Here is a 19,465-nt window from a genome sequence, read left to right as displayed (position 1 = left end):
CCACGATAAAACTGACACGCCCCAAATCTATGACTAAGTTTAAGGGCCGCCTATAATAAAACTAACACGCCCCGTGACACGCCCCACGACATACAAACTTCTCTTAGCTTCTCTTAGTGCTAGGACGACCTATTGTGTGACTACCATGTCCACCCCCCAAGTACACTGTGGGTTGGTTCAAAATTGAATGTAGCTATTGCGAAGGATAATATAGAATGTCTGGAAGTTTGTTTCTTTGAATCTACTCCATCTATATCAAAAGAAAACATAAATGTATTTAAAGATTTGGAAGTGTGATTTCACATTAGTTTTATTGTTTTTCGGTTTGCACTTACATCTCTAACTTTAACTTATGTGTATTCATTGTTTATGTTTTTTCACTTTCTTTTGTGTCGATTGCATGCTTTTTGTGACTGAGTAATATTTCATTATTGAATTTAGTCCATTAAATAACAATCTTTACAGTTCTCGTGCAGCATCCAGGAGATTATTCAATTTATTGTTATCCTATTTATAACTGTATACCATTTTTCAGATTACATCCGCGATCGGCTGAGGCGAAGTGCTCCATTTCGCCTCTCTGCTGTGGGGTGGGCGTGTCCGTGAGCAGCGGGGGCGGGGCGGGCGCGGGCAGGCGGGGCACGGGGTGGCGCGCGCCCGCCCCCGCCCCGCCCACACCCCCGCCCCCTGACAAACCTGATGAACCGCCATTGCCGAGGATCGCAGAGGAAAAAGACTCGCCTACACATCACGCTGGACATTCCAAACTACCCACTAGGTATCGTTAAATTGTGCTTTAATGTGTTTTTTTTTTTAATTTTTGTCTTTCTGTGCCAACAACCCATCGTAATTATCCTTTTGTAATTTGACTAGGCCGATTGTTATGTTTGTAAATTAACGTTACCAGGACCCCAGCAAAGCAGAGTACTCCAAGTATCTTCACGTCGTCACCTAAGAGTGTAGACAGAGGTGTGGCGGATGCGAATGCCTCTTTCGCGTCGCTTTCTCTCTCAGATGAATCGTTTATGGACACATCTATTGATACGTCTAATTTGGATACTTCTAGAGAAGTATTTTTGGGTAAGATACACTTTTAATTAATAATTTTAATAATGAACATCATATGTTATCCATAAAACTTGTCAAAATAATTTAAAAAATTACATAAACACTAATAAAATTTTGAGTTTGAACTTGAGGTGCTTTTTTCTTGAATTGCAGATGATAGCAGATCCAGTACAGAACCGAACGTAACAACAGATATAAGCAAAAAGACGACCACGACTTTCGAAACAATGCCATCTTCAAGTCAAACAGATCCTCACTCGAAGACCAGACAGACGCCAGAATCCAGCTCCAAAGAAGAAGACTTGAAGAAAGAAAAAAGCAAAACTAAAGAAAAATCAGAATTAAAGAAACAAGATTCAATAAAGAAAATGGAGATCTCAGAAGTAAAAGAAGATAAAACGCCAGAAGTTAAAATAGAGGAGAAACCAAAAGCAGAGAAACCGATGGAGAGAGTTGGATCTATGAAGAAATCGGAAAAGGCTGAGGCAAAGAAGGAGAAACAAGAAAAGGCGGAATTGAAGAAGCAAGAGAAGATAGAAGCAAAGAAGAATGAGTCCGCAAAAAAGCTAGAAGGTTTGAAGAAACAAGAATCTGTGGAGATCAATAAGGTAATGCGACTAATAATAATTAAACTGATTCGTCACAAACACTTTAAGAAGTTGAATTGTTAAGTGTATATATTATTTTTTACTAAATCACTACTGAAACAAGAAGGTAATTTCAAGCGGTGAAAGGCTTTTTAATATAAAAAGTGACCTACTGGTCGCCCACAGTTAAGCTAATCTTAAAATGCCAAAATTTATATATGTTACATATGTAGATAATAGTCTAGAAGAACTAAGGCTAAGTTTTGTTTTATATCTCTCGGACAAAGTCGCTGGCAAACACTAGTAAAGTTATTATTTTGTTTTGATTGTGATTCCTCTCTGTCCAGTCTCCGGAAGCTGTGGAGTGTGTGGTGGGCGTGGCGGCAGGTGGCGGGGGCGGGGCCGGGGGCGTGTCGGAGGCGGGGCGCGGCCGGAACAGCATGGTGAGCAAGCTGCTGGGCGTGATGGGCCGCAAGACGCCGCGCGACCGCGACGACGATGACCACCGCCCCGCCAAGAAACAGGACAAGCACGCCAAGAAGAAGGTGATAACATAATTTAGCTAAAGACGTGAATTTTTATTAGCAAAAATAGCCAGCTCTTGTAGTAAGTTGCCCTGTTACAGGGCCAATTTCGTCCCTATTTCATTATTATAAATTATTTAGTGTAGGCTAGGCTCAACCACACTATTCCAATTACATCCTAGATAAGAATGTCGTGTAACTGTACATATGAAATAAAAAAATTAAACTCATGAATACATGGCGGGATTCGAACCCAAGAACAGGTATTGATCAGATTATAAAGTGCTTAACCCCTGAGCAACCGATTGTCCAACGAAATTTAGAGGATATTTATATATTATTTAGAGGACATATTTTTTTTAGAGGAAATCTTAGGTATCGAAAATTACATTTATGGTTACCTAATTGAATTAACAAAATCAATACTTGAAGTAATTATGTAGGTAGTTTTCTAAATTAAGATACTTTAGGTCTTCATTTCCATATTCTCTACTGTCTGTGAGCAAGCTGGAATTCTAGACCATTACATTTATGTAAAATCTAAGGAATCTATTGAATTTTACAGGGTCAAAATAACCCTCCAATCCCACAAGTTGTGGTCGCGTTGCCTCCTAAACCGAACGAACCCGCGCCCGAGCGAGCATGCGAGAAGACTGACATCGTAGAAGACAAGAAGACGAAGAAGGGGCGTGGCCGCGCGTCCAGCTCCTCCTCCGGCGAGAAATGAACCAATAAACAACAAGGGGCGTGGCCTCGTGAGTAACGCCTCCATCGATATTTATACTATTTTCGACTTTTATATAAAACAACTTCGACTTTGAAATTCAATGTACTGAATATTACACCTTATGTCTTTCGTTTAAGGTCGTAATTAGCAAATCCGACGAACCAAAGATCTACCTATAACATCAGATTGAGAACAAAATCAGCATTTGTCTCCCTCTTTTTAAAACCACCAAGAATATTTTTACAAAGTCATTCACTAAGTCGTTCACTAATTCATTCATTCTCTTGTTACTAAACATAATTCCATCGAGTTATTGAGTAATTTCTTAATATTGTCAAGGAAGTGAAAATTCTCGCCTTAAAATAACTATAATAAGGCGAGAGTATTTTATAATATGAGTGTATTCTTTATAAACGGCCAAATACTGAAACGAATTTTAAATACTTCGTAAGCGCTTACAATCTGACTGAGGTCAAAAAAGTATTTGCAGTTAAAACGTAGCTCTATCGCTTTAGACGCTTTGAATTATTTCAGTATTCGGCCGTAAATGTCTTCATAATCAAATTAATATTAGTAATTCGTCTGTAATGTGACAGATTCTATTTTTACTACTATATGTGTCTACGATTTTATTAGGGCACAGTGCGACAAATTTATCTGGCCCGGTAGATGATACTAAATTGTTCGTTTTGTTTTCTGTAATATAGACCGACAAATTTGTCTGACCCGGTGTCAGTGAAAGTTACTTTAGCACACTAGCGCCCCCTCTGTGTCATAAATTGTTTGGCGGACTGTGGCTAATTAATTCTTTGTCTGTTTTTGTGTGTGTCAAATTCTACGACTGTTTTTTTCTGGCAAAGGTAATCGCGATAACAGCGCCATCTATGGGCCAAATAAGTTTGTACCACTATAAGCAATTTTTTCTACTAAATGTCTTCGGTGTTGTATAGGAATGTAATGTTAGCTTTTTTTAGACTATACTTAGTGTTTAGAAGAACTGTAACTATTTTCAGCTGATCTCTTAATGATTTTGAGGTTATAAATGTCTAACAGATTAAAAAATATAATAATGCTGTTGGTTACGTGAAAAATTAGTACCAAAATTTAAAAAAATCTATGTATATTGTCTACATTTAAAGAATTGTCTACAAGTCGTGATGAAAACCAAAATGAACGTTATAAAAAGCTAGCTTTTTCTCTAATAGACAGAAAAAGATATCGGACTCGGTATTAACTAAATTATGACAGCCCATTAAAGCCGCTGTTAATTAAAAAAAATCACAAAAGCGTAGGTATTTTGTCATTTTTACGTCATTTTTAATGTCCGTTTACATACTACAGAACTAACAGCAACGACACACCGGATCAGATATCCTTGTTTGACTATACTAAAGATGGCAGATGTGACGTATTGCGTTCTGATTGGTTAGTGTACACACGTCATCGTGACGTATTGATTTCCTATTGGTTTGTTATGTTAATGTGTTCGCTGATTGGCTATTTGGATTTATTAGTAAATTGTGAAATTGTATAAGCTTAAAAAGTACGCTACGGCTGAGTAATTACTGTTCATTGTTAAATTTTGTTACTCAACATGTTTTTCTGCAGTGGAAACAAATCTTATGACATGTTTTTGAATTATTGAGGCTTTGTATAGTATGAAATGTTTATCAATTTAACTGCAGATTTGCCTAGAAATTTCATTCTTACAAAAACTAGCATTGAAAGTGTTTAACTTTTATAAATTGTTTTATTTTCCAGTATTATTGTTGAGGCGTAAAGGTTATTTTTTCTAAAAAAATTCTAAGAATTACACGCTTTTTGTATTAATTTTTCGCGAATTTCTCGTATCCTTTAGATTTAGGAACATTGTGTGATATTTTAATTCATACCTATTATATAAAATTTAGGTTGTGTTTTTTCATTTCTTATTTTCATTGTTCTATACTTGTATATATTTTTATTAACATTTCATCGACCCATAACTGTGCCATAATTAAAAACATTGCCTTTTACTTTTTTTGAGGTCTTTCTGTACTGCCAGTAATAAAATCCGAAAATTCCATCTCTTTAGTATGAATAAAAAAATTCCTGGCCTCGGCTTCAATTTCCTTTTAAATTGATTATTTTTTTTCGTAATATGCAAACATTTTTTTACCAGGCCAAGGTCAATTTTTTTAACAAAAATGATAAAACCGTGATTTTACGAACCATTGTTCTTAACATCTGATGCCGATGATTTCTTTGTCTCTAACACTTTTTATAAATAATTAAATAAGTTTTTAATCTGTTATTTTGATTTTTTTTTTTATAATTTGTCTTCCATAATTGTTTTTAATTCGTTTAATTGTTAAACATTTTTAATTTCATATTCTTAGTTTCTGTTCAAGACCTCTTTTTAATACTTCTGTTGTTTATGGCCGAATTTTACTTAGAGTAAAATGTTATTGTCTATAGTTAAACGTCTTGTCTATTCTTGTTTAATTACAAGAATCAATAAGGTGTTTAAAAGTCGAATATTTTTGCGTTTATTGAATTTTAAGTTACTTTTATATGCTTTGTATTCTTTAAATGTAATATTGTATTTCTAATCGGAATGTATACATTTTAATTAGTATGTATTTTTCATTTTTTGTTGTATCTTTTGTGCTTTTCTAATCTGTTTTATCTTTTTTATGTTTAAAGTTGTGAATACTCAATGGTTGAATGAATGTAAATTGCCTGCAAAATGTGTTTTCAGATTTTCACGCATGGTAACACAGGGTAATGATAAAAAGTTTTTATTTACCCGATTGTATATTTATTAATTAATTTTATTGAGATGTATTTGCTATATTTGTAATTTACTTTTCGCGTAAGAATGACCAACAGAGACGATGAATTTTCTTAGCTCTGTGCATAATAAAATTGTTTTTCGGGACCATAGCTTTGAATTATTATAGATTTTGTTATTCTCAGCTTAAATCTAAGTTTAGATTGTGTACTAGTAGATTGGCAAATGTAATTTTTTTTTCTGTAAAGTTACTGAAGAATGAGTTTTTTTTATATGTTTAATTTCTCTGATAAATAAAATCTGCAAGTTTAGTAATGTATGTTTTTGTAGCTTTTATTGCGTTACAGTTTATACTTAACTGCCAATCTGTTAGTGTATTTAATCTATGTAACAGAGCGGGACAGTTCCCATTATGCTCAAAGATTAAATTGTAATAAGGTAAGTTAGGTAAAAAAATAATCGTTGCTCTAGATTCGTTTCGTCGCATCTCATAAGCTTTACTTGTAGTATTATTTGAATGTTTCTCTTTGCCAGCCATAAATGTTGTAATTTTTAATAATTGTATGACTAGATATAATTTAAATGTGATTTTATGTATAATGTCGAACGAGGGTGTATCGTCTCTAGATGTAATTGTGTACGAATCGATACCGATACGAAATAAACTTTTGAAACAACTATACTAGTGTTTTTCTTTACTTTTACCCCGACTTCCAGAAAACAAACGAATAGAGAACCATCTCTTGGATTCTTGTCTTTTTTTCTATTTTTGGTACCGCATATCTCAGTACCTGAATGTCCGAATGTCAACTTTTTTTAGACCACGTCTGGAGCGTTTAATTTGCTACCATTTTTTCCAAAATTAAAATCCATCTAGTAGTTTTTCAGTAAATTGCAATAAAGCATGTCGATAAGGCTGTTAAAGTTAGGACTTGTTGCTTTTAAGGCTCACGAAGCCTAAACTATACACGTTTACTGCGGCAAGTAAAATATTTCTTCATCTGGTGCGCGGCGGGCCAATACGCCCCCAATTACATTTCCGCCAATGCGTGGCAGGTCTTTTTAGACCAGATTAAGTACCTCGTTAGGCCGATATCGGCCTGTTACGCAGTGAGCGTGTTAAATTTATTAAATTCATTTATCTATGCCGTAGGGTTGTCGCACAATAACCACTTTTTCTTCAGAAATATCAATGTTTACCTCACTTACAACGCATCATCCAGAGAATTTAATATAGATTATAAATTCCTTTTGAACAATATTATTCTTAATAATTTAGGAAATATCAAATGAATAAAATTTGTCAGTCGCAGAAAAATTAAACAACTTTAGACAAAGTTACACATAATTTTACTTTCTCAACTACGTAGCCTAAACTATAAGATCTTCAGATAATATATAAAAAAAAGGCTTTAATTCAAGATGGATTGGAATAGGTTTTCAAATAAAAAGACCACGTATTTTCAAAATTTTATTGATGTGTTCATTTTTGATGTAACAAACTGAAAATCAACACGCTCTATCGAATCCGTAGCAAAGCTAATGACGTCACAATCCGGACTAACAGGCAGAACGTTCGGGCCACGAAATGAACCAGAGAATTTGTGCGCGGAAAAACAATATTATAGGATAATAGAAACACAATGGACGAATTTGGTTTAAAGACAGCAAATTAAAACAACACTTAGATTTATTTGAAACCTTTTTTAAATAATTTACGCTCAAAATGAGGAATTATACGTAATGGAACGCAACAAGAGATTTACTAGTGTACTTTTTTCCCGATAAAGGCGCTGCTCAAATCTATTACCAATGCTCTCGTAAATCGTGGTAACGCTTAGAAGTATGTTTTCAAGTTTTGTTGTACCAGTAAAAAAGGTTTCAAATAATCTTTGTAAAAACAATCCCAGTTCGCTTCATAAACAGTAATTACGCAATTATTCAATACAATATAACCTTAAAACTCAAGACATCAAATTACTTTAGGATTACAATTTCACAAGATTACTCAATTGGGGAAGGTTTCTTAGAAAACACGCTAAGTGATTGCTACAAAATTACACAAATACTTACAAACTATAATAAGATGCAAACTTTATGCCGGCTCGGTTGTTAGTTACGTCGATGTGAACTCGGTATTCGCTTCAATAAGCAGCTTAATATACCCCATATTCCAAAACTGTGTTCTGACTCGTGCGAATGTTTCGAACGTCAAGATGTTTGGAATCAAAAAATACTTATGTTCTTGCAATTTTAAAATTCAGAGCCGCCATAAAGTTTGAATGGAAAATTAGCAAGATACATGTCCATACAAGTGTTAAAGTAAACAATTCGGCCATTCGAACATTATGTGTTATTATAAATCCAGGATAAACTTTGTACAGTGAAATTGAAAAGAAAAAAAACATTAGCTATTAGTATAGGATACTTTTAAATGTTTAAAACAAAAATAATTTCTGTTGCAAAATTTTCAAGCTATAGTGGAATGTGGAGTAAAAGAAAATATAAAAATAATTTTGGATTACTCTTGTTTCACGGAAAACTTCACTGAACATAGTTTACACTGCATTTTTACAATGAGACATACCTTACCCTGTCACTACGGAATCTCATACAATATTGTTACATTAAATAATTATTTACTTTAGGAACAACGTTCAATAAATTGTTGTGGTAAACGTAACACTTACATAATAAAACATAAATAATGATCATTTAAGATCTGAAAGTTTAAAATAATGGGATAATTATTTTACTGACGTTACTTCGTCTTGTGAGAGAGATTCGAACATGTCTTTGGATTGTCTTCGACCTTTCTTACGTTTTTTTGTAACATTTTCATTAAGAGCTTCACGACACATTACGCGCAGACTTTTTAACATAGTATCATTGGTACGATTTAAAACAAATTCGGATGAAAAACACGAGAAAAGCGAAGTCGAAATCTTTAAGTCCATCTCTACGATGTTATTAACGTCGCTTTGTAGTGGGACATTTTTCAATTGTGAACGTACGCTACGTTTGTCGTTTGACTTTTTACTTTCGATAATTTCGTGGCATTTCTTTACAGACGTAATAAAATCGTAATAACCTTCAATTTTCACGACGCACTTGTAACAAATCGTATTAGGATAATCTGTTTCTTTTATCGTAATATTTAAGCAGGCGAATATTTTCTCCAACATATTAATTTTTCGACAGAAACTACCGAACAGCGATACATTAAAATCGCTATCAGATAAACAAAAGCGACAAAAATATCGCAATGTTTCCATTATAGTTAATATCAAGCTAATTTTAGTTATAAATGTAGTATAATAAATCTAACTCGTGTAAATTTCGCGCTAAAACGTTACACAGATTATGGCATCTGTGATTTGTTTTCTACAGATAAAAAATATTGAAGCTCTACTTTTTTAAAAATCGTTATTTTACGGAAAAAGGAAGGAGCGTAATTATTAAATACCGGTTTGCAAAAAATACTATTTTGGACGGCTCAGTTGTGTCATCTAAGTATACAATGCCTTGTTGATTTTATTTGTATCCAAAATATAAATTATCAAACCGTCGTACGTATTCAAAGGATTTTTAGTTCAATTATTTATAGTCCGTTATATTTAAAAGCATTAATTTTAGTAGCTTTGGTAAATATAAATGAAAAATATTAATATTCAATTGAATTTAAAATTTAGATAACATTAAAAATTCCTTAACTTTTGGTAAAAACATTGCGAATTATTAATTATGATTTTAGAATATAAAAAAAAACATACAGACGAATTGAGTACCTCCTTCTTTAGGGAAGTCGGTCAAAAATATAGAAAAAAAACTAGTAAATGAATAATATGACAGCAAATATGTAAATAAAATAAACCACCAATAGGTTCATGTAAAATGACTGCCTGCGAAATATAATTACATAAATAACGAATATATACTTAATATTAAATGAATGAAGGTTGCAAGATCTTATCTATATTCGATACAGATTGTCTTAAAGCAAATAAAATTAATTCTAAGAAAAAAAATCACATAACCAACCTATTCCTTTACATGTGTTCTACTTTATTAAGCCACCACACTCCTGTTCAAGACTCATGTATTTTGGGCAACATTAAATAAATACAACTCATCGTATAACGTTGTGAAGCAAGCTCTAGTTTAAATACCGCGAAACAGTCGAAAATTGTGACATTTTGAAAACAAACGTGAAACGGAACGCGTTTTGTCTGTGGTACTTTTATTCCAAAGTTTTGACTTTTAGTGGTGTTGCTAGCTAAAATTATTTTCAACTGTCACAATTCATCGATTTATTAAACGGATCAGACTAAACAGTGTCTTCCTCTTTCTTGCCCCAGAATTTATCGAATCTATTGCGAGCTCTATCAAGCACCTCGGCCGCAGTCAACCCGCCTGTGTTAGGCTCATTGACAACCGTGGTATCGACCACACCGGGTGCTTTCTGAGTCGCTTCAGTCGATTTCTTCACGACCTCTTTTTCTTTTATAGTTTCCTTTACTGGAGTTTCAGGAGTCAATTGATTACTATCGATACCGTTTATACCGTTAACTTTATTCATATCTAAAGCCTTCGTCTCGTCTATAGGAGTGAGGCTGATCGGTGTTGTGGGAGTTTTGTCAGTCCGCTTGCTGAGACTCGTTGGAGATTCGCTCTTTTTCAGCGATCGTATCGGTGACATTTGCTGATGGTGTATCGGAGCGATTTCTGTAACAGTTGTTATATTTATTTCAAAAGTTTTTGAGGTTAATTTTTAAAGAAATAAAAATAGATTAGAATATCTATATTTTTTTCTGAACAAACGCTAAACATACACAACGTAGATACACAAGAATTTAGATATATTTCAACACACATCCAATAAGCACAGATATGCAACATCAATTTTCTTAATAATTTAAGAGAATAAAAGCCGTATATATTCGTTACTATACAAGTAATTCAACCAATTACTCCAAATTTTTTTAACAACTAAAAAAGGAATCTTAAATTATTTAGGGAAGTTTGAATAAGTTTTTGGATTAAATTATTTGATTGAAAACCGATTTTGTTGTGTGAACTAATTACGATAATATTCACAGTCGAAACATTGGTCCAAAAAATTTTATTATTTTTTTTTCAGATATAATATGAGATATGACTGCCAGCTTATAAAAGTGGTAGCTTACAGTAGTAGTGAAATTATGTTTAAAATTGATAAATCTTAGTGGTAATTATATATTTTTAATTTACCTTTTTATAATTAGTAACAAATATATACGATTTGGATTTTTCTTTTAATTTTGTTAATTATATTTTTTTGTTTCGTAAAAGATAGTACTTACTTCCGTTATTTTTTGATTAACTGTCTGTATATTTCCATTTTCGAATTTCATTTTCTAAATTATAATATTCACATTTCTAGAATTATACAATAACTTTGTGTCATCTTTATTGGGTATGCAAGCTATTCTATAGGATTCTAGTCATTTCGTTCTTTAATATAATTGAACGTCTACTTTGTGACGGAAAAAAACATTTAAAATTTTTGCATAAAATACTAAACTATTAAAAACTTTAACTTTGCCTTTACATGCTGGTATAAACATCCTAAGCTAAATGTTATTAATATTTTTTCTTATTTTTGCCGATATTCATGCGATTATGTTAATGATTTATGTTATGACACCTGAGGATTACTATGAGAAGTCATAAGGGGTTAGCGAAGAAGCCAGCCTATAGTAACAGCATAGAAATGAGTCCGAGGAGCCGCCGTCGGTTACTGTCGGCAACCATCGGTAAGCTTCGGTAACTGTCGGTTACTGTCGGCAACTATCGGAAACCTTCGGTAACTGTCAGCAGCTCCTCGTCGAGATCGATAGGACAGGCATGCACGAACGATTTATGACATGGATAGAGGTTATATCAAGTGCCATACAGTGAGAGTGCGCGCAAACATCGAAAGAGACACACACACAGTCAAGTGAATACATACGTGACGTCGACGTCTCAGCGGAGTACGGTCAAAATAAAAAAGCATCTCAATTATTGGATTAACACAATTTAATCATGAACTATTCAATAGATATAATATAAAACACATTTATATAATCTGGTGTCGATCGTGTGTCGCGACAGTGAATTCTAAATATCGACTTTAAGTCAACGTGTTAGAGTTCATTGTCGCACTGGCGTCTGTCACACTCATTAAAACGTGTATGGCCGATGGTCTACGCGGTGGCGATGTTCGTCGTACCTGCCGGCTTCACGGATGGCACCTCTTCGGCCACGGAGCCAGCCTTAAACTCAGAGCTAGGGCGCTTTACGCTCTCATCTGAAATATGGTGAGTGATTTGTATGGCTTGGATGAAGTGAGAACACACGCTACAAACTACGACCACAAAATAAATCTTTAGAACCGAACACACTGGAAATGAAACATTATGACGAAAGAGACAATACAGATATGTCATGCCGTCCCTTTCTAATCAAAGAGAAAGAGCTCATAACTGTATCGCATTTCGCTTCGTCGAATTTCGTTTAATTCATACCATTTCCAGTATTACTCGATATAAGGCACTACGTGAATAGACTCAAAGTTCACATGAAAAATCAAATTATATTGTAAATAATAATTAAGGTTTGAAGTAATTTTTAAATTAATTAAAAACGGAAAATAAACGAGAACGCAACAACAATGATGCGAAAACAAAATGGATGATAGAAAATTATTTTAATGAGTGTTTTATTAACAGTTTTAACATCGTGTTCCGCTGTACTCTGCGCATGATTTTATTGTGTTTTGTTTTTCGTGTCAGTGTTGCAAGCCTTCTACGTACTCTAGTGTGGGGTTGCTATACACACGTTGGTAGAAAATGGTAGAATGAGTGTTATGGATCTGCTAACTGTCAATGACATGGCAGTGTGATGGCTTTGATTTTTTTTCGAATTAAATCATCGGTATCAAGAGTTGACAGGTTTTTTTTAATTAAAAAACGTTTATTAATCAACTGTGGATACTGAAGTAACATTGGAACTCCTACACGAACTATAGACATTATTCTTACCGATTAATGTACTATTAAGAGTATCTTGATCATAGACCGCCATTTTGTTTTTTATTTTGTCTTCAAAAGTTATTAACTTGTTACACTGCGAGTTACTTTTGTCATTCATGTATGAAAAATTGTACAAATATTACAAACAAATGTTTACTAAACACTATATAATTTTCACGCTCTTTGGCATAACCTATAAACTAGATTCGGTTAAATACAAAATTACACATAAATATAAATAGTATGATTAGATATTAAAATCATGTTACTATATTCCAACAAATAATTGAATTTATATATAAAATTATTAAACCATTAAATAAAAATATAAATAAGAAACCCATAGACAGTGAAACCATTACCATAAAGTGTAATGAAAAAGATACTCTTTTAGTGAAACTAATTTTACGATGTAACTTACAAAATATTCTTAACCCAACAGGAATGCAAAATATCTTACATTAACAATATATTAAATTTAAAAAACAACGTATGCGTAAAACGCAGTTTCACAGATTATGAAACTAACTTAACCTAAAAATATTTGCCGCCAATCTGGCAAGGAGATTGGACTCACCGCTTTTGACGTTTTGCGTGACGGTGAACGTCTTGCCGGTGTCGAGAGGCACGGTCCAGTTGACAGGGTCCGGGGAGCGCATGTTCAACTGCTCCGGGGACTTCACGCGGGTCGGCTCCGGTGGAGACTTCACTACGGGCGAGTCGTCGAAGAAGTGGTCCTTTGCGACGGACGCGCTGCGGTGAGCGGGAACGTCATCGTCTGGAAGTCAGGTTGGTAGATAGGTTAATATAAATAAAAAAAAAACAAATCAACAAGTTTCTTTGAAACCTACACTTTTGTTCTCTTTTTAAATTATCATAGATCATGTAATCCAGATTGGATTGACGGTAAAAAAAGGACAAATTACTCAAAGGGTTAAAATGATAGTGGCTACCTCTAACAATTTCCGAAACAGGCAACATCAATAAGGAAGTTCTACGTTCACGGAAATAGGCGTTGGTTTATTCTTAGACCCTTATTAGAATTTGTTTTAAATATATAAAAATTCAAATAATGGCGCTAAGAATTACATGCAAAATAAAATCTAAACAGAGTTCATGTGATCTATTCTAAACCTTTTCTAATCATGCTAGTTCAAACTTTTTAACAATTGTGCTACATGTAAGTATAGTATTGTAGAAGTCGATGACAGAGATTTTACGCTAAAACAATAGTTCACTTAATAATAATCTAGAAGGAGAAGACTACCGTCCATTTAAAAAGTGTAAGATATCATGTCACTTCTGTAAATAGTTTTAACATCTTTGTTATTCCAAAATCATGTAGAAAAGATAAACATTTTACCTAAAGACACCCCCGAAATAGTTAAACATAAGATATTTGAAATTTAAAACTAGAAAGTTTCCCGCACAAAGTGTGAAGTTTTCACATTGAAATTTTGTGTTTGAGTGCAAATATTTGTGTACCACACGTACAAGACGAACAGCCACTCTTGTGTCTAAGCCATATCCAATGTGAGCCAATGCGCTTTCTGTGACATTAAGTTGCGTAGACGCACTGACAAATTAAAAATACAACAAAACTCTTAAATTAAAACACTTAAAGCTTTTAGAAGCTTTGCGGTGATATTCTGAAAGAAAAATATAAAAACCACGACCATAGAGAATCACAAAAGCGTCACAGACACAAAATTAATAAAGCTGGCTCGGTGACGTTTATGCCTTTGCTAAAAAAAAGAAACAGCGCGTCGACGCAACTGTCACCTGTCAGCCTCGTACGCACCCAATTTAATGCCCACTTTCGAAATGCTGCGACTGCGTCGTCCCCGGCTGGGTGTCTCAATTGCCCCATTTGTCCCATTTATTGCCCCAGCTTTGCTCGGCGCCGAGGGCGACCGTCCACCCCTCGATGTCGACCTAACTCTATTATTACCCAACGGCAAACCTACAGAAGAAATGTTGCCACTCTAAAATTAACATTTAATACTTTCAGAACTACACAAGCAAGGGTCAAACATTTTTAAGAAACAACACATTTAAGACAAATAGGTTGCAGGACAGAGTACAATAACAGTTAAAAACATTATAAATTAAGTCACTAATGCTAACATTAGGCATAACCACTACATTAAAGTCTATTAAATTTCAAATATGAAGTAGTCATGAAATTATGAAATTACTAAATTTTGAAGGCATTTCAATTTTATAAAGATGAGTCATATTTTGAAGTTATAATCCATGCAATGAATTTACGAACATAATGATTTATCTAGACATTTCTGCACAGTCTTGGTTTGCCTAGTTTTTGTGGTAACTTGTTGCTCAGTAATATGGCAATACCATCTATGGTCAGAGAATGTTTGCACAATCTGTACCTTGTGGCTTGTGCGGGCGCGGCTCGTAGTGCGGTGCGCGGGCGACGGGCGCGGGGTCGGCGGAGCGCGGCCGCCGGCGCGGCGACCTGAACGACTCCGTTTTAGCGCCTAAAAAGTCAAGTAAATAAGTTATAAATTTAAAGATTTTCCGTTCTTATTCTTCTGTTTATATAAGTTACCTTCTTGAGTAGCACCTTCGTCGAAGCTATGGCCCTGCAGCTTCTTCCGCTGCTTCTGGGGCGATGTCTTATGAGGAGACCTCTCCAGGGCCTTAGTCTCCTGCAATTTAGCGTGAATGGACTGATGCGGTGCTGAGCGGAACGACCTGAACTTCTTGGGAGAGTGGTTCCTTGACTCCTTGCCGTCTTTCTCATCGCGAGGGAGAGCTCTGGAAGAAATTTATTGAACATTTTATTTGCATTTTACTATAAAATAAGGTTAAGGTTTTAATTTTTCGGAGGTATCATAACCGGAGATAGGAGCTACTTGTTCTATATATTATTAAATACTGCATACATGCTAGTCATAGCTCGTATATTTAGCCTGCGTGGGATACATTTACCTTCATCTAATTAAGCTGATGATCGCTAATCTACAACAAATGGCTTTATTTTGCACCACAAGCCATTCTGCTAGCATCAGCCTCAATGCTAATTCGTCTTAAGATAGTGTCAAGTGAACCAATCCATAAAGAGACGTCTCTGAATAGAAATATATTCGGTATAAAAGTTGGTCCTTCGAGCCGGTCAGACGGTTCACTTGATAGAATAACCGAGTGCACTTACTTGTGACTGGTGGAAGCTAGTGATAGGGCAGACAGCGAGGACCGGCGGGAGACTTGATACCAGAGCTCGATTTGCTTATTGTAAAGCTGAGTGATGTGTTCAGGAGCTAGTTCGGTTCCCCAGCCGCGATACTGTCGAATTAATGCTCACTTTGTTATGACTGAAGCGTGATCGCTTTGTGTCATCTGCCAAACCATAGATATAACAAAAGTGAATCCACAAACGGGTTTAACTTGACTTTTGACAGATGTCACAGATAGCTTTATTGCGGCAGATGTGTGCAATGGTATCAGTGACGGTTTTAGTGAGTTTTGGAATATTATTTAAAACTTATTAGACCTCACACTACATTTATTGAATCAACAATGTTGAGAAACAATAGTACGTTTATATTTCAGAAGAAGTGTAGGACTAATCGGAGGGTTGAGTTGAGATATAGATGTTGAGATGTCAATCCGCAGACCTTGTACTCGCCGGCTCGCTTGCGCAGGTCCAGCACCTCGCGGTACCAGGAGTCACCCTGCGCGAGGCCGAGCGGCTGCAGGCCAGCGGCGCGCAGCGTGTTGGCGCTGTCCTCGGCGGCGGCGGCGCTCAGCCCCGCGCTGCTTTTGCCCCCCCGCGCCCCGGCCCCTGCCCCCGCCCCCGCCACGGGCTCTGCCCCCGCCCCCGGCCCCGGCCCCCCGCTCTCGCTCGCCTCTACCACCAACCTCTCGCTCGCTTCCTCATTCGACTTCCCTTTCCCCCTGCATTTCGTAAACGTCCCTTTAGATGCCTCGTACACGTACTGAGAGAACGGTCTAAATTTCTTTTTGTACTCGCTTTTGTAACGTTTCCTATTATCTTTGGAACGATCCTCCCCGTTGTATATGAGGGCCGATAGCGCGCTACGGAACGTCGATTTTCTGCAAAATTTCAGTTCACAGTCTTAGAACGCTCGTGAGCCTCCGACGATGAAATGCGGCAAAACAAAGAGCTCGCCCGAGCTCGAGCTGGGTTAGTAAGGTAGACATGCTTTAAATAATCTGAAGCACGCAATGGTGAGGTTAGGATGTTAGTCCTGAAAGAGACGGACGGAGGGACGCGGGCGGCGAGGGCCGCGCGGGTCGGAAGTGTTGGTGAGACAGCGACAACAATCTAAGTAGGTCTGATGACAAACACATCGACAAGGTGCAGGACACATTGATTATTAAAAAGTTAAACTATTAGCTTTCATTCCGAACTAATTTGTATCGACTAAACTACTCGGCCTAGACACCGCCACCGTGATCAAAATTTAGATTGAAGCAAATATCAAAAACGAAATTTAGACTTGTTCTGCTGTTCCCAGTATGATGTGAAGGTTACATGTGATAGGGGCAGAACAGGAGCGTGAAGGAAACTCTTATCAAAGCAACAAATACATAGATGAATGGATTTGTGAGAAGACTGTAGCTGAGATATATAGATCTAATAAAAATTACAAGAAAAAGGGTAGACGTCTTGCTAGAATTTGGATAATGTGTAAATGAAAGGAATGTAAATACTTTGACGCTAGTAATCAAAACTGCGACAAAAACTGTATTCAACCTTGTCGTTAATGTTGTTGTCCGACATGTGAAGGTTACAAGGAAATTGGCAATGTCAAAGTATTAGATTTATTTGCCAAAATCACGATTCCGCATAAAATGCGATTTGGCGTCGGTCATTTCGTTTATTGTCTATGGCTACATAGAATTTGTATGGGTTTAGATAAAAGGTTCCTTCATCGCAAGAAAAGTACACAAAGCTAGACATAGATATTAAAAGCTAGCAGTGATAACCGTAGACATTCTAGTTTTCTTTCACCTGAAAAAGTTTTTTTCATCTAATAAAATTAAAAACCAACAAATACATACATATACTAAACTTCATTAAAAATGTAAAAATATAAAATAGGAAATATCCGGAATTTAACGGGTTTTATATTCTATAATTATTGTTTATGGTTTTTCATGTGTCGTTTGTGTCAAAATAGTTTTTTGAAGTGTCAAAATTAATACCTGTGTTTTTAAATGGGCGCGAAAAAGCTTTATAGCTGAAGCGAAGCGTTCTTGACGCTAGATGAGAAATGATTTTTTTTCTTTTACGATGTCTGTAGACTTTTGTGTCATAGTTTTGTATATAACTAATACTGAAGTGCATGCTAAAATGATAAGCAAAAGTTTAAAAAATATTTTTAATACTATAACTGTAAATAAATAAAATAAAAAATAAAGTTTTTAATGGTTAAGCATTGAATGAAGTGGTTAAGCTAAAGCCGATTTTTAGAGTCTTTTCGCAAATTAATGCAAAAAGATTCTATAAAATCAGTTTTTTTATTTAAAATCAATATTATTGTCCAATTCAATTAAACTATATACAAGTTTTAATATTATAATTGAAATGGACAAATGAATTATTGTGAAATACAAACGTACCTCTGGACTCCAGGCTTTTGGCCGTTCCACAGATAATCTTCAATGTATCGTTTCTGTCTGTGGTCATCATGGTCACCGTCCACGTGGTTCATCAGAGGTTCAGCTTCGACTGATCCTGAAAGTTATTTCTACTTAATATACTTATTTATATATTAAAGCTGATTAAGTGATAATATTTATCTCAATTGTAGACTTCTTTGGGATTATTTGACAAAATTACGCTCTTCCTTTATAGTTGCATATCCCAATATTACTAATACTGGCTTCGCCCGCGACTTTATCCGCGTGTTATTAAAAAAAACCAAAAGTGAGTAACCTACGTGTTCCTCCAGACTGTGCTTCATGTCTATTCCAAATTTTATCGAAATCCATTCAGCTGTTTAGGATACAAACTCTAACAAACATTCGTCCATCTAAACTTTCGCATTTATATTATTAGTAAGAAATAAGATTGGTTAGGTTATTTTACGTAAATGTTTAACTGGTTGAGAACTATTTAACCTAATTTTAGGCCTTTAATTTGAATATCGAATTGAGAACGGACGCGACATTTGAGGTTAGGTTACGTTTGTAATTCGGTAAATTGAGACTACATAAGAGGGGTTAATGCATAATGTAGCACAGAAATAATTCTAGAAGGATCTTTTTTCATAAATTCTACATCGTAATTTTAAAATTAGAATGTAAAAGCATGAGAAATATCTAAATGTCAAATGTCAGAAGTCAGGAATCATAGACAATTAGAGAGTTGATTATTTAGTCTATGCAAACGTTACACAAATAACTCGGGATAATGTATTCAAGAAGATTTGAGCATCTCTTCACAACTAATTTGAATACTCAGCGGAGGATTTCAGCTGAGAAGTGGCAGATTGTTTCTAAACTGCTTGCTCGGCAATCTACCGAAAGCAGAAGTAATTTACAAATAAATCCCTCACTGTCTGACTCCATCTATATCTACTTATAGTTTATAGTCTATACTATTATAATAAAGAGTAAACACAAACTTCTTTGTTGCCTAAGATGTCAGCAATCACAGCATATTTTTGAATAGTTCTTTTTTTAATAAAAACCCTACACTTACCTACCTACCCTACACTTTAGGTTATATATTCACG

At 35.1% G+C, this 19,465-nt stretch overlaps 2 protein-coding genes across 10 annotated transcripts in view; one reads left to right on the top strand and one right to left on the bottom strand.

Moving 5' to 3' along the window:
* LOC106111394 (microtubule-associated serine/threonine-protein kinase 3) overlaps positions 1-4,857 on the top strand; it is a 51,005-nt gene extending 46,148 nt beyond the window's left edge. For all 4 annotated transcript variants that reach the window (XM_013293461.1, XM_013293463.1, XM_013293462.1 and 1 more), the window contains 5 exons: positions 536-778; positions 908-1,080; positions 1,222-1,676; positions 2,003-2,200; positions 2,745-4,857. In XM_013293461.1, coding sequence (XP_013148915.1) covers positions 536-778; positions 908-1,080; positions 1,222-1,676; positions 2,003-2,200; positions 2,745-2,906 — 1,231 coding nt within the window. In that variant the 3' untranslated portion in view covers positions 2,907-4,857. The remainder of the gene's footprint in view (positions 1-535; positions 779-907; positions 1,081-1,221; positions 1,677-2,002; positions 2,201-2,744) is intronic.
* A 4,627-nt stretch (positions 4,858-9,484) lies between these two features.
* The window catches only part of LOC106111416, a 50,567-nt gene continuing 40,586 nt past the window's right edge, over positions 9,485-19,465 (bottom strand). For 2 of the 6 annotated variants that reach the window (XM_013293498.1, XM_013293499.1), the window contains exons 7-15: positions 18,348-18,462; positions 16,376-16,814; positions 15,913-16,043; positions 15,307-15,515; positions 15,128-15,235; positions 14,536-14,697; positions 13,312-13,512; positions 11,933-12,010; positions 9,490-10,404 (exon numbers count right to left, since the gene is read on the bottom strand). In XM_013293498.1, the coding sequence (XP_013148952.1) occupies positions 10,007-10,404; positions 11,933-12,010; positions 13,312-13,512; positions 14,536-14,697; positions 15,128-15,235; positions 15,307-15,515; positions 15,913-16,043; positions 16,376-16,814; positions 18,348-18,462 (1,841 nt within the window). In that variant the 3' untranslated portion in view covers positions 9,490-10,006. Of the gene's footprint in view, positions 10,405-11,932; positions 12,011-13,311; positions 13,513-14,535; positions 14,698-15,127; positions 15,236-15,306; positions 15,516-15,912; positions 16,044-16,375; positions 16,815-18,347; positions 18,463-19,465 lie in introns of all 6 variants that reach the window. The other 4 variants (XM_013293502.1, XM_013293500.1, XM_013293501.1 and 1 more) reach the window with 4 other exon arrangements.

This window comes from Papilio polytes, unplaced genomic scaffold (assembly GCF_000836215.1).
Source record: "Papilio polytes unplaced genomic scaffold, Ppol_1.0 DF824169.1, whole genome shotgun sequence".
NCBI lineage: Eukaryota > Metazoa > Arthropoda > Insecta > Lepidoptera > Papilionidae > Papilio > Papilio polytes.
This window is presented reverse-complemented; position numbering and strand designations above follow the sequence as displayed.